The 26,078-nt window shown below is 38.8% G+C and overlaps 1 protein-coding gene and 1 long non-coding RNA gene across 3 annotated transcripts in view; one reads left to right on the plus strand and one right to left on the minus strand.

Moving 5' to 3' along the window:
• Nucleotides 1-1,273: 1,273 nt before the first annotated feature.
• On the plus strand, nucleotides 1,274-9,577 carry LOC309491078 (interferon-inducible GTPase 5-like). The gene is made up of 3 exons (XM_082160508.1): nucleotides 1,274-1,553; nucleotides 7,832-7,930; nucleotides 8,042-9,577. Exon 3 carries the CDS (start codon nucleotides 8,045-8,047, stop codon nucleotides 9,203-9,205), a length of 1,161 nt encoding a protein of 386 aa, XP_082016634.1. The 5' UTR covers nucleotides 1,274-1,553; nucleotides 7,832-7,930; nucleotides 8,042-8,044; the 3' UTR covers nucleotides 9,206-9,577.
• Nucleotides 9,578-10,878: 1,301 nt separating this feature from the next.
• Nucleotides 10,879-26,078, minus strand: part of LOC309492560 — a 292,953-nt gene continuing 277,753 nt past the window's right edge. The window contains exons 1-3 of one of the 2 annotated variants that reach the window (XR_014203581.1): nucleotides 12,551-13,159; nucleotides 11,775-11,876; nucleotides 10,879-11,065 (exon numbers count right to left, since the gene is read on the minus strand). This is a non-coding gene — a long non-coding RNA (uncharacterized lncRNA). Of the gene's footprint in view, nucleotides 11,066-11,774; nucleotides 11,877-12,550; nucleotides 13,160-26,078 lie in introns of those variants that run through there. The other variant, XR_014203582.1, reaches the window with a different exon arrangement.

Consider the following 26,078-nt stretch of genomic DNA (forward strand, 5'->3'; position numbering starts at 1 on the left):
CATTGCTGAGCTGAATATCTGCAAATGTTGGAAATAATAGTCAGGACATTATTAAGATTATTGTTACATTATTGATTTTCTAAATTGCTTACACTGAAAAAAATGATTTATTGACTTAGTTGAATTTACTAAAAAAAATTATGTTAATTGGTTCCACATAATTCATTTTAGCTACATTTAAACAAATGCATTACGTTGAACTAAGTTCAGCTTGATGCATTTGTTTAAATGTAGCTAAAATCAATTGCGTGGAACCACTTATGATAAAAACATTTAGAAAATTCAATGAATTTACTGAAATCATTGAATTTATTAAAGAAATTAATCGTAAGTGGTTCTACGCAATTGATTTTAGCTACATTTAAACAAATGCATCAAGCTGAACTTAGTTCAACGTAATGCATTTGTTTAAATGTAGCTAAAATGAATTATGTGGAACCAATTAACATAATTTCTTTTAGTAAATTCAACTAGTCAATGAATCATTTTTTTCAGTGTAGACACTAAAAATCTAATCAAATATCCTAGAAAGCATAATGCAATTTTTTAAAGAAAAAATTCTCTCAAAACTATTTATGTTTCATGCAGCTTGCAAACACAAATGTATTGGTTGGTGCAAGCAAAAGTTGTGCAAGCAAATGCAAAGCATTTTTTTTTTCATCACCTTATCCAAAGCCAGATTGACCTCATATTGTGACATAGACAACGCCATAGGAAGAAGAAATCATGCAAGAAGCCATCTTACCCAGGATGATCTGGTGCGGCAAACAGAAGACTCGAGTTATCAGACAAACGGAAAAGCTGGATGTTGCATTTGCAGGAGAGGCTTGGATCGTTTGAAGCATGATGCAAACTTGCCCTGCAACTAAAGTGTTTGTGCTTTTCTTTATTTCTCTGAATATAATCAACAGCTCAGCAGGTCTTAGGGTGATGTCTGCTTCTCTGACTTATACCATTGTTTAAAAAATAAAAGACTTGTAGGCTCTGAAAACCAGAGAGGAGAGCCAGACACAAGCTGGATGAAGCAGGATGTGGTTTTGACAGCTGCGGGTGAAGAAACAGTCAGATCTATATTAAGCTTTCAAGTGCAAGCTACAAAAAATAAGATGTAGAGCTGCTTCTTGCAACCTTGTTATAACCTTGCACACTTTCAAGGCCAGTTGTTTACCTTATAAGGAATTGCTGCATTATAATGACAGCCCCAAAGTCTTAGGACAGCCCCAATAACAGCGAACAATATAAAAAGCTTTGTTTCCTGTTTCTCTGGGCCACAATTCGGGTGAAGACCTACATGCATTTCTGTTATCTTTATCTTTGAATCTATGAATTGTTGTCTTTGTATTATTCTGAAAATTTTTAAGTAAAATAAACCATTTTTTTGGTGATTCTGAAAACTTTTAAGACAAGTCTCAGAGTGATTTTTCCTAGAAATATCTTTATTTTGTTGTAGTTTAGATATTAATACTAGCAAACGCCCAGTGCATCCGAATCCAGGACTAAGCCGGGACACCGCCGAGGACCCTGAAACAACGTCTAGCATCTCTAACCTGCAGGTAAGGACAATTTATCATTGTAAGATAACTTAGAAAGATAACTTAGTCCAGTAACCAGGTGCTGTTAGACAGGCTTTTAGTGCATGTGCGCATTGGGTGTTTGTGCTCAGAAAAGCGCATGTTAGAACAGCACATCAGCAGCGAATGACATGTTTAACCGGCAAGGCTTTAAAGCACATGTAAATAATGAACTTTAGTGAACTGCAGTGTCCCGTTCCTCTGCGTTAACATTTGATGTGACTATTAGTCGCGTTGTACAGTATGTTGAGACGGAGGCGCCAGAACTGCGAACTGACAGAATGCACAATGCTACGATATTTCTACAAAAGCAGATCGTGGCGCATTGCACCCAAAGTTGTTTGGTGTGATTTTACGATTCCAAATTTAGGAAATGATAGCGCTTGACAAAACAACGTCCCTCAGGGCTTTTAGCTCAAAAATGTGCAGGTTTGGAGAAATATTGATATATTCTCATAGGTTTACATCAAATTTCTATAGACAGTGTAGATTTAAAAAAAAAAAAATCATCATGCTTCCCCCATTATGGTTGAATCACAGAAGCTACCAGTTACTTTTGCCAAGAGATTTATTATTAATACATGTGTCAGCATAGGAAAGAAACAGGCATATAAGAATAAGGCTACATGAGAGGTGGTCTTCATTTTAGATTTCTCTGTTCCCCATTTCTCTATCTTCTCACCCCATCATCTCTATGTTTCCTTCCTCTCAAACCCTAATGCTTTTATGTTTCTCTGCCTTTATGTTTCTCTGCGGTGGTACAGTAAGATTGAGCTTATATACACATTACAGAGCGACTTCCTTTTATGGTAACAAACTATGTTGCTTAGGTGTAAAAATGGTACATATGTCATCATGCGTACATATTGTACACACATAACTCTAAGCAAAAATATTACTCTATATTGCATTCCTTGTTTTATAAATATTATACATCCTCCTCCACTACCCTCCCCTCTGTCTCCACGGATGCTGGATCCTTTAATAACAAACTCTAATTCTGATTTAAGCCATGTCTCTTGAACACATATGATTTCTGGTTTATTTTTAAAATCTTTAATAAATCCCTTGACCATTTGCTATTAAAGGAACCGTATGTAAGAAATGTATTTAAATGAATCATAAAATGGCTCTGATATGTCACTAGACATTAAGAAATCATGCTCATTTCAAATACTTATATCACTGACAACAGTAGTCCGGCCAGGATATTGTCATTTAAAAAGTGATGTTGCAGCCCTCAACTGATGTTGATGTTGTCATGTTGTGTTTTGGCCTGATGCGCCACCCTCCACCTATCTACCAATCACGCAGTCAGTAGTGTTTCGGCATCCGGGTTGCCAGCTCTGCTCTAGTTACCACCTCCTTGTAGCAGCCTACGTTCCTGCTGGATTCCTACACCGCTCTACAGTAATTTGAAAGTGATTGCAGTACCAGTTTTGGCCACAATCTTACATACGGTTCCTTTAAGCTTCTTGCATTTCATTGTACAATAATCAGCTTGTCTTATCACCTGGGCCTCCCACTTTCCCATCTGCTTCAAGTCTTGTTTTGATTTGCTCCCAAGAAACTTATTTTATACCCAAAAACTTCTCAGCTCCCTTAATTATGATTTTAATTTTCTCTGTTTTGTGTTTATCTTGATCAGTGCAATTAATCACATAGGCCACAAACAAAATAATCTTACCTACTGTCAGTTCTGTATTTGTTTTCTCTGTTTGACCTGCATCTATTCTCGACTCCTGGATAACATTGTCAGTATCAATACAATACAATACAATTTTATTTGTATAGCACATTTAAAAACAACTAGCGTTGACCAAAGTGCTTAACAAGGCAAAAGAGATAGAAAACAAGCACAATATCAACATAGTACACGGGAAGATACCCACAGAAAAAATACACATATCAAGATATTTTAAAAGCTAATGAGAATAAATGCGTTTTCAAGGAAGATTTGAAAAGTGACAGAGTTTGTTCAGATCTAATATGCGGCGGTAGGCTATTCCATAGCTTGGGTCCATAGGCTGCAAATGCACGATCACCCCTATTTTTAAGTCTGGTTCGTGGGACAGACAGAGAGTTTGAATCCCCCGATCTTAGTGATCTTGATTGAGATACTGGATGGAGCAATTCAGATAAGTACGGTGGAGCCTGTTTCTGTAGCGACTTAAAAACAAATAACAGAACTTTAAAATCAATTCTAAATTTGACCGGTAGCCAGTGTAGCGACATCAGGACTGGTGTAATGTGTTCGAATTTACATTTCCCTTTGAGGAGGCGTGCAGCTGCATTTTGGACTCGTTGTAGACGGGTGATGTATTTCTGCGAAATACCAATGTATAAAGAATTACAATAGTCCAATCTGGATGTTACAAATGCATGCATAGCAATCTCAAAGTGTTTGACAGACAGAAATGGCTTAACCTTAGCTAAAAGACGGAGGTGAAAGAAACAAGATTTTACCACAGCACATATCTGCTTTTCAAATTTAAGGTTATTATCAATCCAGACCCCCAAGTTCCGAACATAGGTGGTGCTATATGATGACAACGTTTGGAGGTCAATATCATGTGTGGTACGATCGTTTGGACCAAACATAATAAATTCCGTCTTTCTCTCATTTAGACTCAAGAAATTACCAGAGAGCCATAGTTTCAATTCGTCCAGGCAGTCCATTAAAGGTTTAAATTTGAGTGTCGTCAGCATACAAATGGAAGGAAACTCCGTGTCTAGATAAAATAGAGCCCAGAGGTAGCATATACAGATTAAACAATTCCGGGCCAAGAATAGAACCCTGCGGAACACCGGATCCCAGTTTCATTTTAGATGAACACTGTTGCCCGATGTGAACAGAGAAACTTCTATCAGACAAATATGAGCGGAACCAATTTAAAACAGTACCCCGAAAACCCATGGACGCTTCGAGACGAGAGATTAAGATATTATGATCAACCAAATCAAATGCAGAGCTGAGATCTAACAAGACCAAAGCCACAGATTGCCCAGTCTCAGTGGAGAGCATTATATCGTTCATGACTCTCAATAGTGCAGATTCAGTACTATGACGTGATTTAAAACCGGACTGAAATTTCTCATATATCTGACTATCAGTTAAGAAAGACTGTAGTTGACTCAGAACCGCTTTTTCTAGAATTTTCGAGATAAAGGGCAGATTTGAAATATGGCGATAGTTACTCAGGATTGATGAGTCCAATTTAGATCCCTTAAGTTTGGGCAGAACTGAAGCATGTTTCAGGCTGTTTGGAACAACCCCAGTACAAAGACATTTGTTGATAATAGACAACAAGTCTGGACCAATAGCACAAAATACTTGCTTAAAAAATCTAGTAGGAATCACATCCTGGAAACAGCTGGTCGGTTTCAAAACTGAGAGAATCCTAGTCAGAGAGTCAAGAGTAACAGGCTCAAAGACAGACCATGTAGAAGAGCATATAGGCACTTCAAGTGGCATAAAAGTTAACAATGGTATTTGAGATCTAATTAGTGAGGTCTTCTCTTTAAAGTGAATCGCAAAGTTTTCACAGAGAGAGTCAGACATCTCTGGAAATTTGTTAGTGGTGGGATGAAGAGCAGAGTCAATTACTGAAAATAAAACATTAGGCCTATTACTGTTAAGTCTGATCAGTTCCGAAAAATAGTGGTTTTTAGCAGATTTTGCAACTCGCTGAAATGCAGCGAGTGATTCCTTTAAAAGTTCATAGGAGACATGTAGTCTGTCCTTATTCCACTTGCGTTCAGCCCTTCTACAGATCTGTCTTTGAGAACGAACATTGTCATTTAACCATGGTTTCGCAACATGATTGAGTTTGTTTTTCCTTCTTCTGATAGGGGCCACAACATTTAAAACATCAGAGCAAATAGAGTTGAAACATATCAAGTGGTTATCAGCATCTAGGGAGCTTAATGGTGGAACCATGGCTTGATTCGTAGGTAAACCAGGATATAGTGCCACAAAGTGCCAGACAGTATCAACCCTTCCCCGTTGTCCTTGTACTTTCTTCACTGCCTCTGCATAACTTATGTTGTTTACTGTTTTAACCTGCTGTATTTCTACAGCCCTCTTTCTGACTTCACATCCTCCATATGTGAAATCACTTTCAATTTGCAAGGCTTTATTTTTCTGTTCCTCCGTTTAGCTTGTTATCAACAAGCTTCCATCTCTCAAAATCTTTGCCATTTCCACATCTCCTAGCTTCTTTTTAATTCCTAGAGACCGCTACCAGACTAAAACCAACATGCTCGTCTTCCTTTCTAAATTTGAGGATTATTTTAAAATCCTCCCTCACAGCTCTTTTCCACACAAACCCACTTCCTTCATCTGAACAGTTCTCTTCCAAACTACGTTTACGTCCTTGACTCGAAATCTACCCTACATCTCCTCTTCTGTTTACTCCTGTTCCTTGTCTTCTCCTGTTAGCGACTGGTGTCCAATTGCCATACTCCATTTCCCCATCCTCCTCTACTTCCTGATTCGCCAGTCTAGTCCAGTCTCAAACCAGTTTATGCCAACCACCAAGTCCCACATGTTTCTGAGCCCAGAAAACAGGGGCTTAACACAAGAGTTTTTGAATCACCTCCCCAGTTGTTGCGTGTTTCTTCTGCTGCTGCCACTCCGTACATCCGGGTCCAGCCGAAGTCAATCACGGTCCTCCTCCCTGGTACAGGACTGCAAACACAAGGAGAATAGAAAGGGAGCAAACAAGGCAGGTAACAAGGGAGGACAGGTGGGGCAAATTAACTAATAATCTGGTAACAAGATGTGCAGGGTTAGACAATCAACTGGAGAGCACATGGCAAAAGGAAACACAGGACAAGCCATGTGCTCACCCCAACTAGACAAAAACAAGCACATGCCCAGTAAAAACAAATCACAAGCCATGTGCTCGCACAAAACCAGACATGAACACCCAGCAAATGAGAACTCATAAGCACATGACAACATGAAAGCACACAGCCAGTGTAAATCACAAGACAAATCAGGACATGAAAGCATGCGGCCGGTGTAAACTCAAACTGCTACACAGAACACAAAAACGCACGACGCATGCTCACATGGCAGAACAGAGCGTAAGAGAACGAGTGTAAGCTCACCCTGTGCGCTCACAACAGAATACAAACACACGGAGCACGAGTGTCTGATACCCGGACACAGAACCGAAACCAAACTAGACCGAAGTGCCAGGATGTACCAAGGCATAGTACAGATGAGAGCGCACGGCTCGAAACCGCGAGCTCAGACAAAGACAAGAAAATACAGGAGTGTCAGGGCTCTTCCACAAAACCTAGAAATAAACTAGACAGAAGTGACAGAACCCTGACAGTCTTTAGCCCGTATTTAATTGTTAGAAAGATGCTGACCACAGAGTAAATGTTCTTGTGTTATTCTCCTGACATGTTATTTTCATGGGAGATATATTTATATACGCCTAGGATACAAATTGTAAAAAAGAAAAAAGAAAAAGAAAACATTACATTTAAATGGTATAATAATAACAATCAATAAAGACTTTATTTAAAATATTAAGAATGCATTTTCTTTTACATAATGTGTAACTAATGTTACAAAAACAGACCAACAATTTTTTATTAGACGTGCTAGTTTGGACCCTATAGGCTACTGTAAACCTTTAACATAGGCTATCTACTTTTTTAGTATTTTTATTTTTATTATTATACATTTTTTATTTATAAGAACCAAGTGTGCCAAGTGTGTTCACACCACAACTATAACGATAAAGATATAAGGGACGATATCATTGGGATCACTTTCAGAACGATTTTTTTCCAGCTGACGAACGATAAAACACTGACAGCCAATCAGAATCCACTCTAATTTAAAGGTCTCGCGCATTTAAAATGGATCTGGATCATCCGGGCGCGCGCGTGCTTAGAATAAAAAGACCGTTATCGGTCGTTGGTGTGGACGCATATATAGTTATCTTTATCGTTATCTTTATAGTTATCGTGCTTGGTGTGAACGGGCCTTTACAGTACACAAGTTACAGAAATCCAATATATGTTTCGAAATAGTTTGAGTTACGCTGAAAATGCATCTTAATAACACCTTATCATATTACCAAATAATATATGACAAATATAAAACAATTTTCATGATATAAAATCAAAAAATCAAAACTACTTTTGACCTCTGTGATTGTCTTTTGACTTTGTACAGTAGTTACATTTGTTGTTCTTTTGTTTCATATTGGTTCATAAATGTGTCATATTGGTTTCAGATGCAGATTTTGTCCTTAAAAAAAACATTCTCAAGCCTCTCCTGTAACTGAAGACAGACACACTATAAACAGGTCTACTGCTGGAACCAAGAAATTAAGGTAATTAGATTTCATTGTTGTAAGTTAGATTACTAAATTATTTTATCTAAATAAGTATTATGTCACTAATTCTGAGCAGATGTTAAATTAATGTATACATTTGTTGTTTAGAACATGGCAACTCAAGATCCTGCTGTTGCTGAGGCAGTAAAGGCATCAGGCGAGTCCACCCTGGAAAAAGCTTCAGCAAAAGCTAAAGAAAAATTTGATCAGTTGTTAAATGTCTCACTTAACATCGCCGTGACTGGAAATACAGGATCTGGGAAATCCTCCTTTGTAAATGCACTTAGAGAGATAGATAAAGATGATGAGGGAGCAGCACCTACTGGAGTTACCGAAGAAACAATGGAAGTCACCATGTATGAACATCCTACAATGCCAAATGTGAAGATCTGGGACCTGCCTGGAATAGGATCACCAACCTTCAAAGCAGATAAATACCTTAAAGATGTCAATTTTAAGAACTATGATTTCTTCATTATCCTTAACTCAGAAAGGTTCACACAGTTTGACATCATGCTGGCTAAAGAAATAAGAAAACAGAAGAAAAACTTTTACTTTGTTCGTGCCAAGATTGACAATGACATCAGAGCAGAGGAAAGGAGAAAGGGATTTGATGAGCAGAAAGTTCTTTCCAAAATAAGAAAGGACTGTCAAAAAAACCTAAAAGATGTGGGAGAACCTAAAGTCTTCTTGATATCGTCTTATGACTTGGAGAAATATGATTTTGAAATACTTCAAAACGCTCTCGAAGAAGAGCTTCCAGACCATAAGAGATCTGCTCTTCTACAAGCCTGGCCAGTGTGCTCCGCAGCATCTCTTGAGAAGAAGATCAAATTCTTCGAACGCGTGATCTGGGCTGCATCTCTTGCCTCTGCTGGGATAGCAGTGGTCCCTGTGCCTGGTCTGTCAGTAGCATGTGATGCAGCCATAGTGTTGGGTTTCCTCTCAAGGTGCTACTATTCATTTGGTTTGGATGACCGATCACTGTCAAGGCTTTCAGAAAAAGTGAACAAGCCCCACCTGAAATATATGGCCAAATCAAAGTTTGTTGCTGCCATCAAAGAAAAAGCTGTGACCAGAGTTTCTGTTTCTGCTTCACTTGCTACCGTTGCTGCTGTTGAATATTTATTTAGTCTCCTTCCAGGTGTGGGCAGTGCCATTGCAGCAGGTTTGTCCTTCGGTACGACTCAGTACCTCTTGAGAGAAGGATTAAAAGACCTGGCAGAAACTGCTCGAAATATCAGAAAAGAAGCTGGGCTGAATACAGCCTAAAACTACAAGCTCATTGAACATAATTAATCCTAAGAATGTATGTAGTCCTAGTTTGTTATCTTCATTGATTTATGTCCAATAAAGCATGAATTGTTTTCTGTTAGACTGTGTGCGGGTTTAGCAAAGAGAATACCACTCTTCATAATATTAAAACAACCTATGCTAATGTGCATGTAAACTATATACTGGAATATATGATAACATTAAATAGTTGACAATTACACTTTGAATTTTTCCATTGCGTTTTTTTTCCATTACTTTTTTCCCAGTCATTTATAATGTCTCATTTATCATAGAAATAATAATAATAAAAAAAAAATGTATGTACTTTCTATTGAAATCTGGATTATGTTCCACATTTACATTGTAATAATGTCTCATACATAAAATAAAAAATGTGTTTCTATAATTGTTTTGTGATAACTTTTTATGCAGTTCAACTACTCCCAATATTTTTATAATAACAATAATAAAACATATTTTATATATATACATATTTTATAATATTGGCAGAGGGCGATTACAAATTAATTTAAAAATTAATAAATGAATTTCCAGAAATTAAGAAAAGACAGATAATGTTCCTTCATATGATAATTATGATAATAATCTTAACGATTTGTATTCAAACAATGATGAAATATTTTATTGATCCAATATAAACCAATTGTAGAGCTAGTTTGAACACTATAAAAGCCAGATGTGTTTGAGGCCTCAATGGCGTGTGATTACAAAGGTCAAGAGTATCTTGCGTGGCCACTGCACAGTTTTTGCTTAGTCAGTGATTTTTCCAGTAAATAACCCTAAAAATGCTAAGTATACTTGCAGCCAGACTAATTATCATTATACTTCAAGTGTGTTAATGATTAGTTAACTTGAAGTTTGCTATTTTGAAACAACTAATTTTGTACTAAGTATATTTTAGTTGTAATAAAATTGTAGTAAAGCATAACTTTAAGTGTATTTAGTGTACTTTTGTGTACTAAATTGGAACAATTTCAAGTATACTTAGTATACTTTAAGTATATGCCTGTGTAGAGACTAATTATATGCTTGATTAGTGATATTAAAAACATAGTTTTGGCGTTATCGCCTTCTATTGGAATAGGACAGCTAGACAGGAAAGTGAGGTGTGTGAGAGAGAGACGGGATCAGGAAAGATCCACGAGCCAACACTCGAACTCGGGTCTCCCGCAGCACATCAGCGCACTTGCCCATGAGGCTATATCGTGGAGTGATAAATATGAGTAAAAACTATAGGCTCATTAATACCTTTGGCTTATTCCGAAAACTACAAATTGCATACTTTGTCTTCAATAACAAATGTACATTATTAGACAAATAAAACTTAGCAATACTTTGTACAAAATATATTGTATACTATAATGTATTTTGAAAGTAAACTTCAAGGAAGCTGAAGAAGAACTCAAACGAACCAACTCCCAAGTGAAGGAGAACAGCAGGAAGGTCTTTGATTATCAATCCAGGATCTCTAATATTCAGAAGGACATTTATAAGACCAATAATGTGCTGTCTAACATTCAGAAGGACATTAGCTGAATTAACATTAACATTCCTTCTCTGCTGTAAAACAAGATAGTCCCGACTTACTCTATGTGCAATTACTATTGTTCCTGAAACATAAATTAAGACAGTATTAAATAAGTTAATTTACCATATGATTCAGGAGAGAACATTTGATGAGTAAATACTGATTGCAATATTCTAGAAACTTCACCTGGGAAGGGCTGATCACGGCAAGATTCGCTGCGACTCACTAGTAGCTCTGGTAATGGTTGGCTCCTAAAAGAGCTGTTGAGTTTGATATTGTAGAGCTTTAAAAAAAAGGACTAAGCAATCCTGCAAAACAGAAAGGAAGGTAATTTTAATACATTACTTGCAAATAGTCAGTTTATAACTGTATGATATGTTTTCTGTAAAGAGTGTTGCATAATTAAATGTTAAAAGCATTTTTATGTTATAAGTTCACTGATATGTGGGCATTTCTATGAATAAAAGTATGTCTTTAATAGCAAGCAATAATCATATGAAAATGATTTACATGCAAACGGGACAGTTATCAGCAGTGTAACATTCTGATTATGACAAAATAATCGAGTATCTGATGTCATGTGACAAGTCAGATAAGCTTTTCCACTCTTGCAAACAGAGGTAGGTTATGAGGTGTGGAGAGACATCATGTATCACTGGAACATGAACAGACGGGGACCAATTTGCAATTAATATAAACTTTCTGACAGTGTGTGTGACATCCGACAACTTTCCAAGAAGTGGCGCAACTGATTTACAAATATCGCGATAAATATGTACAGGAATTGAGGCAGTAGCCAATGACAGCACTAGGAGTAAAAGCTGCAGGATTGTGTACGAGTATACAAATATGTACGAGTATCGTACGAATTTGACAACTTGTTAAATCTTGTGAATTATTAAGACTTTCAGACTATGTTTGTACTGATTGGGCTATGGGTTTTGTGAGAAAAGTTTTAAGAAACAACAAATGCTTGATAAAATGTTTGATTTAGGGTTAAAACCAACACATACATACCATTGTGAATATTTGCCTTTGCAGCTTTCCGTCTCCTCCGTTTACTTCTCCTCAAACAATAATGGGCTGACTGAGTCCGAAAGGCCCTTTTGGTCTTTTCAGCTGGAAAAAGAGAAAAGAAAATATAATTATGTATAATATATAGGATTATTTAAAGGAAAAAGTACTGATTTACCTTACAAATATTGGATGTTACATTATAAAGCGTTAAAAGCATGGCAAGTGTTGTGGTTAATATGCATTTACAACAAATATCACTTTAAAACTATCAATACAGAGGTAAAAGCATGGTAAGTTTTGTGGTTACTGTCCTTTTACCACACCCTATCACAGTAAAACTAGGGTTACTGTGGTAAAAGCATGGTAAGTGTTGTGGTTACTGTGCATTTACAATAAGTATCACATTAAAACTACCAATAGTGTGGTAAAAGCATGGTAAGTTTTGTGATTACTGTCTTTTTACTACACTTATCACAGTAAAACTAATGTTACTGTGGTAAAAGCATGGTAAGTGTTGTTTTTACTGTGCTTCTACTACAAATACAACTTTGGAACTAATTGTACTATTTTTAATCTGATATGAATATCTAAGCCTATAGCACGTCACGTGACAGGCAGTGTTTAATCATATATTTTGAATTAGAAAGCAATGAAACGCAAAGTCTCCGTGGAAATGGCAGATATATTTGGCAGATTAATATCGACAAACAGAAAAGACATTATATCACACATTATTAGGACAGCGTATTTATGTATTTATTTACTAGGCTACTTACCAACAGCTGACACACGTGAACTGATGCCAAATATCGCGATGTGTTCGGAACGAGACTTCTTCAGCGCGATTTCCTACTAATAAAATATCATTTTAAAAATATCAATAAACAGCAAAACAATCCAGCTTCCCTGGCAATAAGACCGAAATAATAACATAAAAAAAAAATACATAAACCACGATAAGATCTCGTGAATAAATGTTGATTAAACAGCTTCTCTGCTGCAGCCGACAGGCAGAAATAATCGAGCTGTAATCACGAAAGACGAAAAATTACGAAATAAACGTGTCCGTGGCACGAATCAATAGATTAAATTACGTGACCATATCACGAACGTTGGAGTTATCCGTGGTCTCACCACAGACTCAATCCGTGCTCCTATCACAGATTTTAGATCTGACTATATAGCCAAGCGAGCAATAGGTGTAAAACGCCATCAAACTGGATTTTATGATGACAGGACAAGACAAAATTGCAACACAGTCGACATAAAGCTTTCAAGTGTCTAAACAAGTGAGCAACATCACACCATCCAGTGAGTGAGGTCAGGTTGTTGAGGTCCGTGGTGCCATCACGGGACTTCAGTTTGGCTAACAGAATCAGACTGAATTTTTATGATGGCAGGACAATGCAATAGCTAAAATAACAGAGAGGTTAAAGTCTTTATGGTATTTGGTGTTGGAAAATAAATAAATACTTAAAATGTTGTGTTTCCAAATGAGAAAGCACGTCCATTGAGTGAGATCTGTTCTCTGTCATTGAAACGGGTTTCCATGTGTGGACCACGGAAGATGAGTGTCATTGATTTGCGCGTTGGAGTTATCCGTGGTCTCACCACAGACTCACTCCGTGCTCCTGTCACAGATTTTAGATCTGACTATAGCCAAGCGAGCAATAGGTGTTGTAAGCGTAAATGCCTCTGGGTAAATGTGAATTAGCTCAAGAATATAGGGAATTTTGGCAATATTAATATTTATGACTCATGGTCATAATTCATAAGTCGCATGTACATTTATTTTATCAATTATCGAGATTACCTTGTTCTGTACTGTCTGATCATTACAGTTAAGAAGGGGGTATCTCTTTTCAAACTCCAAGAAAGTTTTATCTTCTGGCCACGAAGACAAAACCTCTTTGGGTTTATAAATTAAAACTACTCAAAGTAGTTTTATAATATAGAGCCTGTAGCTTTATAGATCTTTTGTTTCATTGACTTTATAAAAAAGTGGGTTTTCAAACACAGAGACAGTTAAAAGTATAAATGGGTTTATTAATAAAATGGCACACGCTAGAGATTATAAGCTACAAATATAAACGTACGTAAAATGTAAACATAAAACATTAAAAAACATAAAACATAGCATGACGTGATCGGAATGAATGACATGAAAGAAAGAAAGAAAGAAAGAAAGAAAGAGTTAAGAGATAGAGGGTAACTTAATTCGCAGACCTACAAGCTAAACACCAGGAATCAGCTGTTAGAGAGAAAGATACTTGCGAGATGTGGTACTCTTTCAGTGTGATGCTGAAAAGGGGACGCGCGCATGCGCGTGTCCGGCTGGTTTGCGTCTAGCTTCTTCTTCTGGGTCGTTTCGAAAAACGATGTAAAGGCTCACTTGAATTTAATGTTACCGGAAAATAAGGTTCATCTCGCGGGATGGGAGAGGTTTACAGTCTTTGTTGCAAAGGACGCAGCTACGACTCGAACATGTGCTCGCTCGATGGAGAAGGCCAGGGCCTCCTCCAGATGTTCCTTTGGAGAAGCGCTGCGCCGAGGAAGAGGGTCCAGAGAAGTTGGATGAGTTGAGAGTGGGATGAGAGAGAGAGAAGAGAGAAGGTTTTGGACTTTTATCAGTGTCTAATGTGCCGTCCCCTCCTTCGTGTAGGACGAATCAGCTGTCGAGATTTTTCGAGCGGGAAGATTCCTTTGTCCGGTTAGACACGCCCACTCGAATGAGTCATGATTGACTTTAACTGGAGAGGATTTTCTCCAGACATATGAACTTATAAAACAATGCGCATCACTGAATTCTGCTATCGGAATTCAACTCCGTTAGCTGGAGAGGATTACAGAGATATCAAAAATAGAATCTAGGCATTGTAGCCATGCAAAGATACATTATTATGCATTTGTATAGGCAATAGTGGTTCTATTAATGTTACAAATAGGACATATGCTTTCCTATGGTTTACACACACCTCTTAACACACAAATTTATATATTTAGTACCTCTAAGAGTGACTTTATGGGTAAAAGTCCTTTTCTGTAGGGGGTTTCTGTTTCACAGTCCAGAGTGTGTTTGTATGTGTGTGTGTTGGAATGTTGCGACCCTGTTATCTCATGCATAGGGCTGGATAGCTCTGTGGTCAAATTTTATGACCTGCCAATGAGCTCGGGTTACGGAATGCGATTCTACTGGGAGAACATTCTTCAAAAATACATTTCAGATCCAAACACTCGAAGATCATAACTATATGATCAAAACAACATTAATCACACATGCATATAGGAAGTTCAGATACAAGCCTGAGTTACATACTTAAAAGGATGATGGTGTGTGTGTGTGTGTGTGTGTGTGTGTGTGTGTGTGTGTGTGTGTGTGTGTGTGTGTGTGTGTGTGTGTGTGTGTGTGTGTGTGTATGTGTGTGTGGAATGTCACGAGTCTGTGAAAAGTCACAGGGAGTCCATGCTGAAATGGGGGTTTTAGAGGGGATTCTAAGAAAACAGGGTTTCCTTATGTGACTCAAATGTCCCTCGGGGGAGCCACAAAGATGCAATTTTGACCGTTCAAGCAGACTTGGAGACGCCATGAACACTCGTTGTCTGTTTGGAGATCAGGATTTACTAATTTGAACAGCATGTGACCGCATGTCATAGTCATTGTCGTTACAGTGTAAAACGCCATCAAACTGGATTTTATGATGACAGGACGAGACAAAATGTCAAGTTAATTACATGCCATTGCAACACAGTCGACCTAAAGCTTATAAGTTCCTAAACAAGCCAGCAACATTACAACGTCCATGAGTGAGGTCAGGTTGTTGAGGTCCGTGGTGCCATCACTGGACTTTGGTTAGGCTAACTGAAACAAACCGAAATTTTATGATGACAGGACAATGCAATAGCTTCAATAACAGTCAGGTTAACGTCATTATGGCATTTGATGTTGGAAAAGTTCACAAATACTTCAAATGTTGCGTTTCCAAATGAGAAAGCACGTCGATTGAGTGAGATCTGTACTCCGTCATTGAAACGGGTATCCGTGTGTGGACCACGGAAGGTCAATGTCATTGACTTGCGTTGGAGTTATATCCGTGGCCGCATCACGGAATTTGGGGCGATTCCGTGATGGCTCCACGGATTTTGAGTTAAGGGCCCGTGGACATTTCACGGAATCCTGTGAGACCAGGTTGACAGATCACATGAGAAATTTATCCACATCCACATGGATTTTCCACATTCAATAACTGTCATGATCGCAAGAGAGGAGACAATAGCAGGTAAAAAGTATGTTTATTGAGAAATAAACAGAGTGGTCAGTCACAACACAACACACTGGGGTGGGAGAGTGACACAGGGACTTCAATAGGCAACCAGCTGGTGAAGGGTGATGGCAGAAGTGACGATCCAAATCCAGGAAGATGACGAAGGTGAGTTGAGACGAAGACACGACGAAAACTCCACAGGAACACAGGTCACAGCCAAAACAGGACAGGAACAAACACTGCATACACCACAAGGTTCTGACAACAGAGGACACCAGTCACAGATACATTTAACATAGTAGGATGTCCTGTTACTTTATCCTCTACAGTAAAAGACCTGGGTGTTATACTAGACTGCAACCTGTCTTTTGAAAATCATATTTCATATGTTACAAAAACAGCCTTTTTCCACCTTAGAAACATTGCTAAGCTACGTAATATGCTATCTGTTTCTGATGCAGAAAAGTTAGTTCATGCATTCATGACCTCGAGACTAGATTACTGTAATGGTTTATTAGCTGGTTGTCCTGCATCCTCAATAAACAAGCTACAGTTAGTCCAAAATGCAGCCGCTAGAGTTCTTACTAGATCAAGAAAATATGATCATATAACACCGATTTTAACATCACTACATTGGTTACCTATAAAGTCCCGTATTAATTACAAGGTATTGCTACTGACTTATAAAGCCCTAAACGGCTTAGCTCCAGTCTATTTAACGGATCTTCTATCGCCCTATAATCCATCGCGCTCTTTAAGATCACTAAATTCGAGGCTTTTGGTCATACCTAGGATATCCAGATCCAACAAAGGAGGGAGAGCATTTTCACATTTAGCTCCAAAACTCTGGAATAGTCTTCCTGATACTGTTCGTTGCTCAGACTCGCTCTCCCAGTTTAAAACTAGATTAAAGACGCATCTCTTCAGCCAGGCATTCATATAATATTTTTAATCTTACAGTTAAATCCGGTCTCTAGATCATAAACGCCAGAGGAGAACTGGCCCCCGACTGAGCCTGGGTTCTCCCAAGGTTTTTTTTTTTCTCCATTAGGTCACCTGATGGAGTTTTAGGACACCATTAGGTCACTTGGAGTTTTTCGGTTCCTTGCCACTGTTGCCTTTGGCTTGCTCAGTTGGGGATATTTAATTTAATTTTATCAATCAATAAATTCCACTAGAAACAAACCTTGTTGTATTATTTTAATTTAATACTGTGAAGCTGCTTTGATACAATTTGTATTGTGAAAAGCGCTATACAAATATACTTGACTTGACTTGACAGAGAATATAAAGATTAATTAGATGTGAATCAGTTAGCGCTGCTGATGAGCAATGATCAGAGGACACATCCACACTAATTAACACACAATACAACAGTCACACGAGACAAGGAAAAAGCAGTGAATTCATGAACCGTGACAGTACCCCCCCTCCTAGGAACGCCGCCTGGTGTTCCCAGACACCCTTACCTGTTGATTGTAATCATCGATAAGGGAGTGATCCAGGATGTCCCTAGCAGGAACCCAACTTTTCTCCTTCGGACCGTAACCTTCCCAGTCCACCAGATACTGGAATCCGTGCCCCCTCCGTCTCGAGTCCAGAATACGGTTAACCGAATAAGTATGTTCCCCATCTATGAGTCGCGTCGGAGGGGGAACCGGGGCCGGCGGGTTAATGCGAGAATAAAACACGGGTTTTAATTTGGATACATGGAATACGGAATTAATTCTCCTGTACGCCGGAGGAAGTTTGAGGCGGACTGCCACCGGATTAATGATCTTGGTGACAGAAAACGGGCCGATAAATTTGGGAGCTAGTTTGTAAGACACGGAACGGAGTGAGGAATCGCCGGAGGAAGTTTGAGGCGGACTGCCACCGGATGAATGATCTTGGTGACAGAAAACGGGCCGATAAATTTGGGAGCTAGTTTGTAAGACACGGAACGGAGTGAAATGTTCTTGGTTGAAAGCCACACTATTTGACCAACGACGTATACGGGAGGCTTCGACCGGTGGCGATCAGCCCTAGCCTTGGTGCTCCCCACCTGGAGCAGAGTCTCACAGGCTCTGGTCTGCGTGCGGTGACACCTCTGGACGAAGGCGTGGGCAGAGGGGACCGCGACTTCGGATTCCAGGCTGGGAAAAACTGGAGGCTGGTAACCTACACTACACTCAAATGGAGATAGGCCCGTGGATGACACTGGTAACGAGGTATGTGCGTACTCAACCATTGAGATCGGCTGACTCCAGGAGGAAGGATTCTTGGATAACAAACATCGCAACACTGCTTTCCAAATCCTGGTTGGCTCTCTCGGTTTGGCCATTGCTCTGGGGATGAAACCCAGAGGACATACTGACAGTCGCTCCCAGTAATCTACAAAATTCTCGCCAAAATTTGGACACAAATTGGGGACCCCTGTCGGAGACCACATCTATCGGGAGGCCATGTAAGCGAAAAACGTGGTCAACCACAGCCACCGCTGTCTCCTTGGCAGAGGGTAATTTAGGCAAGGGAATAAAATGAGCCGCCTTCGAGAACCGGTCCACTACAGTCAAAACAACCGTCATGCCCTGCGAGGGCGCGAGGGCGGTGAAAAAATCTAGCACAATGTGGGACCAGGGTCTCGAAGGGACAGACAGCGGTTGGAGTAACTCATCTGGGGGTCGATTGGAAGTCTTACCAGTGGCACAAACCGAGCAAGCCAAGACAAAACTGCGAATGTCACGAGCCATTAATGGCCACCAGAATCGTTGACCAAAAAATTGGTGTGATTAACTCCTGGATGACAAGCTACGTTAGAACAATGAACTGAATAACTGAATAATGTCAGACCGTAATCCCTCCGGTACAAATAATCGGTTCGGTGGGCCTTCGGGCAGAGGCGTTACCCCTTCTAAGGCCGTCTTGACCTTCGACTCGATCTCCCATGTGAGTTTGGAGACAAATAGGGTCTCTGGTAAAATGCTTTGGAAGTGGACGGGCGTTCGGAATGGTCAAAAATACGCGATAAAGAATCGGGTTTGATATTTTTGGAACCCGGGCGGTACGAGAGAGAAAAATCAAAACGACCGAAAAAAAGAGCCCACGAGCCTGCCTGGAGTTGAGTCTTTTGGCGGTTCTGATATATTCCAAGTTCTTGTGATTGGTCCAGATGGTAAAAGGTACCCCCAACCCTTCTAACAAATTCTAACGCCAACTTGACTGCCAACAACTCTCTGTTACCAATGTCATAGTTACATAACTGCGCCTACCCCCACCTCTGATGCTTGACCTCCACCACAAACTGACGTGAGGGATCAGGGGCTATCAAGATGGGAGCCGAAACAAAGCGACTTTTCAGTTTGGCGAATACAGCCTCCGCTGTATCGGACCACCTGAACGTAGTTCTGGGGGAGGTCAAGGCAGTCAGAGCAGAGGAGCGGCTAGTTGGCTGAAATTGCGAATAAAACACAGATAGAAATTGGCGAACCCCAGAAACCTCTGTAGGGCCTTACGGTAATCTGGACTTGGCCACTCTACCACATCCTTAACCTTATCAGGATCCATACGCACTCCCTCAGACGAGACAATGTACCCTAGAAAAGAAACAGACTGTGCATGAAAATCGCATTTCTCCGCCTTGACAAAAAACCCATTCTCTAACAACCTCTGAAGTACTCGTCGGACGTGATGCACGTGTTCCTGGAGAGAAGACGAAAAAATCAATATGTCATCCAGGTAGACATATATGAACTGATCTACCATATCTCGCAGCACATCATTGACGAGTGCCTGGAAGACTGCTGGGGAGTTGGACCAACCAAACGGCATGACCAAATATTCAAAGTGGCCCCTGGGGGTGTTAAAAGCAGTCTTACATTTGTCCCCCTTCCTGATGCGAACCAAATGATAGGCATTCCTTAAATCCAATTTTGTGAAGACTGATGCTCCCTGCAACCTCTCGAAAGCTGAAGACGTCAACGGCAAAGGATAAGTATTCTATACTGTGATGTTATTCAATCCCCGTTAATCAATACAAGGTCGCAGAGAGCCGTCCTTCTTACCCACAAAAAAGAACCCCGCCCCCACAGGTGAAGAGGAAGGCCGGATGAACTGTTGCTAGTGTTGAGGCAAAAACAAGTAACTAACAAAACAGCATCAGGCATAAGAGACATCAGGATCAAATTGTTCTTAAAAGATATTTATTTCTTGCAAGAAACGTTCCCAGTCTGCCCACAGACCAGCTGCAGACAGAGTGAGACCCAGAGCAGAGATGGGCCCGCATTTTTATAGTGTTATCTCTTTCAAAAGCTATCTCTTACAGCCCCCACTAAACAAAAGACACAGAGGAACCCCTGTGGCTCCCCTAACCCCCTAATCTTCTCACCTCTGAGTCACACACACACACCCTGCAGCTGTATTAACATCATAAAATAAACTCAAAATACAGACAAATGAATGTATGGCATTCATTTGTTAAATCATAAAATAAAAACAAAAGAAAAGATTAATTTTTTCCTACAACAATTCCTCCTCTTTATCATTCTCTGATAAACTATATATAAAAATTCAGCCTTCTAATTTTAATTAAACCCATTACGCTATTAAATCTTCAGAATAGAATCAATTCAAGTCTTTACATAAGACTAGAATTAATTCAAGTTTCTTACATCACAGTTATGCCCTTCATGTCTTATTCTCGTATACCTGATCACTCTACTTGAACTTTGAAAAAGTAAAAAGCTTGTATCAAATAAATAAGCATTTTGTCTGAAACCGGGCTAAAAATGAACAAACATTGTTATCGCATTTTCCTGGTTGAGAACCAGACCCTCAGTCATCCCAGACATAGCTCAAAGCATATAGTAAGAAAAACGTAAATGATTATAATTGCAACTTCCGTCACTCGTACCATCTGCATATTTTGTTCATCCCTAGGATAGACTGTACCCATTAATAACAAAATTATCAGAATAACACATACAATCATAACACTATGTATTTGTATATGTAGCTTTTTCAATTAATCACAATATTTTGTCAGGAAATGGTTTTACTTCTAAAGCTGTATTTAATTAAAATCTATTTAATAAAATCTAACCCGACTTTTCCATTACATACCGTTTTTTTTTTTCTTATCACCATACTTCACATTAATTAATAAATCTTCTACCTGAAAACACATTTTTCTTTGCACAAGTCAAATGATTAGATTTATATCAATACTAAGCCCTAATTTGATTCAATCAAAATAAAAATCACAAAACTTTTCTTCAACCATTAATTGGTCAACATTTTCTCCAGATATGTTGATCATCTCGTTGCCTCATGGACGTTCCATCTTCACCAATATGACACTTTGCATGCCGTAGAGAGGATTTTTTTTCCAACGTTGGCGGGGTAGATAGTTTCTAGCACATATCATTGATCCCCCACTTTATTCTTTGCGTTAGCGTTTTTAGGTTGCTGACGTTGGTTGGTGTGGTTAAGGTCAGATGCTTCGACCCAGGTCTAACACTCTTCAATCATTTTCAAATCCTTACAAGAATTTCCCTTAGATCACGATCGCACCCCCACTGGAATGAGTCATTTACTGTCTGCTGTCACCTGCGAAAGCAGACCTTAAGTGATTTTGTTAGTGACCGCTTGTCTTGCCGTCCCTTTGGTGTGACCTGTGAAATTTTCAACCTGAAACATATCACCGGATAATTTCTTGCTCATTGAATAGCACTCGGGGTCCTTGTTCCCCTAAAAAACATTCAACCCATGTTGCTCATGTTAACAAAACAATACAGAATCAGTTCTGTTTGGTTCAATCCGTTCTGACATCCTGCAAAATGAAAAATGTTAAGTTATGCGCAAGGTGCCCCCCTGAAGAGTTCAAAGGCTCTTATCTGACCATGTGTGTGTGTGTGTGTGTGTGTATGTGTGTGTGTGTGTGTGTGTGTGTGTGTGTGTGTGTGTGTGTGTGTGTGTGTGTGTGTGTGTAAAAGTCTGAATCTTCTGTAAAGAAAAACAAATGTTGAGGTTATTGTCACATAGTTTTCTTTTGTCTGCTGTGCTGCCACATCTGCCCTGGCGTTTCCTGTCGAAACAATTCTTGTTATTAGCACACTTAAAATACAAACAATGCACACAATTAAACCCAATGTCCTCCCAACATTTATCTTCCCACCTGTGCGATGGCTTTCAGCAAATGTGAACCCCAAATTGTCCTTCTGACCCCCTGAAGAGTTGAAAGGCTCTTATCTGACCACCAGTGGGTTCCTCCTGGACTTTTACTGTCCTCACATACCGATGAGGTCAAAGCTAGATAACCTCTCAGCCTGCTGTGAAGACAGTGGGTTTAGCCCCCCCTGTGAGGCCGAAATGTCTTTGTTTGTGGCCTGAATACAAATTATCCATACTAAAAAGTTCAAAGGCTCATCTGACCACTTGTTTTACTGTGCGTTCTCTTGTTCCCGCCACGAGCATATTCATCCTCCTCTTTATGCACGACACTCATCTCGTGCATAAATTTAACGTAATAAAATTCTCTTACTTTTATCAGACGTCCATAGTGACTTCCATTTCAAGGTACACATTTACATTCTTATCAGTTCTTGCTTTCCCTCGGAAATTGAACCCATGACCTTGGCGTTACAGGTGTCACACTCTAATGTTTGTCCTTAACTAACGCATACTGTTCAAAACATTAACACTCACACTCATCCTGACTATGAACCGCTCATATTTCTTATTTATATATTTTCTCTAAAAATATTTAAATTTTAAATGACAGTTTAACCTTACATTTTCCTGTATCTTTTATCTAATGTTTTTATTTATGGCCTCTTTACCAGTTTCAAGGCATGTCTGTTCATTATTCATTTGATTTTAGAAAAGTCAGCTGGATTGTTTTTGGTTCATTATCTGACTGATAACAGAAAGACAGACAGAGTATCAAGCAGTCTCCCAGCAGTCCACTCAAGCAGTCTCTTTCTCTCCCATTATAAGCAAATCATCTTTTCAACAGCCTCCTAGGACTGTAACTAAAATAGTCATAGTCATAGTCAATCCTTAATAGTTCACAAATGTCAAAATACAAATGTTTGACTCAAATTAGAACCATTACAATAATCTAAAACACATTATGCTATGATCTTTTTTTTTTTTTTCTCTAAGGTTATTTTTAGTTTAAATACTCAATTCACCTAACCTTCGTTTTTCAGAAATTTCTCTTGACTCATCACAAGCTGTCCTCATCTTTAGCCACCACCATGTCTAACGACCTTCAGAAGTTAAAACTAGTTCAATATCAAACATTTTTCCTTGCCCATAAGGCAACCAACATCATGTTCCTTATATAAATTAATACGTCTTGTTACGGTCTCCACAACAAATAATGACAATCACCTCACAGTCTCAGTTGGCTCTTGAAAGCCTATTTCCATTAGCTCTTAAGCAATAATTTTCTTTTCTTCAGGGTGTTGTCTCCCTGGCATAGATGCAGACACGTCACAATGGAGGACAAGCCATACAATCAACGCGGTTTCTTGTGAGTGGTATAGGGGCTCACATTTTCTGGGGCAGACTGAACTTCTTACAGCTCATCTCGCCTCTCAATGATCTGCTGAAGCTGATCGCCACTCAGTCAATCAGCGCCACTCTCATATCCATCTCACATAAAAACACCTCCATCAGGAAATGCCCAGTGTTTTTGCGTGATCCTTCTGTCTTAGGTTGTCCTTTTGGCCTTAAGATCTTACCCGTCTTTGAAGTAATCACTCGTACACACTGGTAACCGCTTTTCCCCATTACAGAATCTGTGACCGTTTTCTTCAACATAATCTGTTGGTTTCTGGAGCTTAGGAAAAGGCGCATTCAAGAGTCATCAGAGCCATTCGGACTGCCTACTAGTGTTAAACATAGGGAGACGGATTAATAACAGCAGTATTTAATCACTTAAATTCATTAATCATTTTAAAGGCAGCAACCTAGCTGCTTAGATTATCCTCAGTGAATTTAGATCACAATCGTACATTCAGTGTACTGTTACTTCTGTAGCCGGAGCCATCGGCCCTGTTTTATGGTGGGGGCTAAAATGAGACAGTCACTGGTCCTAAAATAAACAAGTTCAAAACAGTATTATTTTAAAGACTTCTTTAAAGTCTTTCAGTTTTACTTTTAAAACGTTTTAAGTACAAATTGCCCTTTTGATTGGCAATGATTTCCTTTAACATCTCTGTGTCTATGATTTTCAACTGAAACACTGTGCTTTACACAGGCTCAGACAACAACTGTCAGCTGACATTGAATGAGAGAGAAACTCTTGAGGCACTCAGGACTGATACACTGCATTTTCATAAACTTTTAACTTCAGACTTTATCTATCATCTTAAGGCATCTTTTCCATAAATTACATGTATTGTAATTTAGACATTACAAATTTCCACTCAGAATGAGTCTCTGTTGCACTGAAACTGTGGCAGTTTCAGTCACAGCACATACCAAATCCAGATAAGCAAACCTGTTTTGGCCAATTCACAATCTTATCTTTTGAACCCAAAACATCGGCTGTTGGCTCTTTTCATAGTCAACAACAAGCTTTTGTTTAATCAAATGCCTTTTTTATACATTTTACATTTTGCAACTGTTAATCCTGTAACACTGCTTCTGCTTATTTTTTCTTAAAGAAATAATAATTATTCTAGTTCTTAATAACGTTTCAAATTTCATTTCAATTTTAGATGTCAGGTTTTCAATTACCATAATTTAATACCCGACTTCAATGTTTTCTCTAGGAGTTTATCAATCTGCTTCTATGGTTCCCACTAGCTTTTGAGGCTGCGCTCTCTGCTTTGTCATACATTTTATGATTATCACTATAAATCATTCGTTAGATTTGTCTCTCTATATCATCGCATTTTACAGTCACTGAATGACTCCGCTGACCGCAATAAAACACTCTTTGTTATTCTACCTACAGTCTTATCCCTGTGGTCTTTCTAACATCTCCACCCTACTTTACACCCCTGAAGCAGAGTGTTCTTATTCAGGAAATGCAAACAGAGCCCCTGATAAGTTCTCTGCATTTTCCCCCACTGTCCGCTGCAAATTCAATTACAATAGCCGAATCACAATCTTCATCATATTAACACTGATCTACTTTCTAACCCATATTAACACAGACTTTTCTTTAAATTTGTGTTAGTTTGGCACTTTCTTTGTTTGGAGCCAGTCAAAGTTGATCTTTCCAATCCGAATCAAACTTTTACAAAAACATAATCTGCAAATCTCTTTGAACTGAGAGCTTCAGAGCAGAGCTGCTTACAGCATTTGCTCTCTTTTGTATCAGGACTATTCAGTTACTCTTCATACAGTATAAAGAAATTCAGCATGTCATTAATTTCATTAACACTGGTTTGATAGCTTATTCAAATGGTTAGTATGCAGATTCAACTTAATATTATCATTATTCAGTCCCACTTATCTCTACTGTTCCACAGAAATCACAAGATTCCTCAAATCTTGTTCTCAGTCTCTAAATTACACAGACAGCTATCCTAGCCGTTTGCACCTTCAACTCTTGTTATAAAAATATGGCAATCTACTCTTAAATAACCTTGTTTTCATAACATTAATACAATAAAGCACATCCACATCATTATTATTGGCAGAACATTAATTTTCATAAGCGACATGGAAAATCAAAATATTCTAAGCGGGTTTCACAAAGTTTCTGATTAACTTTTAGTCATACGTGTCTAGGGAAATTATCTCCAACCCATAATTTCCTTTATAAAACAGACAATGTCCTTGTCTTTCAATGACTTAATTTCAACAAAATATCTGACTTTGTACATTATTGATTTCCCAAATCTTCGGACATAGCTGTCTTTACATCTATCTAATTGTGTTATCATCAACAACACTGATTACAAATCACGTACATATTAACATCCGGAAGCTGGGTTGAACAAGCAAGCGCTGTTGCTGTATTCCCAGCATAGCTGGACCCTTTAGATTCAAAAGACAATGGTTGTCAAAATAAACATCATTTCAATAATTATTTTATCTCTAA

The sequence above is a fragment of the Leuciscus leuciscus genome (assembly GCF_965113295.1).
Source record: "Leuciscus leuciscus genome assembly, chromosome: 2".
NCBI classification, from domain to species: Eukaryota; Metazoa; Chordata; class Actinopteri; order Cypriniformes; family Leuciscidae; genus Leuciscus; species Leuciscus leuciscus.

Coding starts and splice junctions, on each gene's coding strand:
- LOC309491078 (XM_082160508.1), top strand. CDS start 8,045: ATGGCAACTCAAGATCCTGCTGTTGCTGAGGCAGTAAAGGCATCAGGC.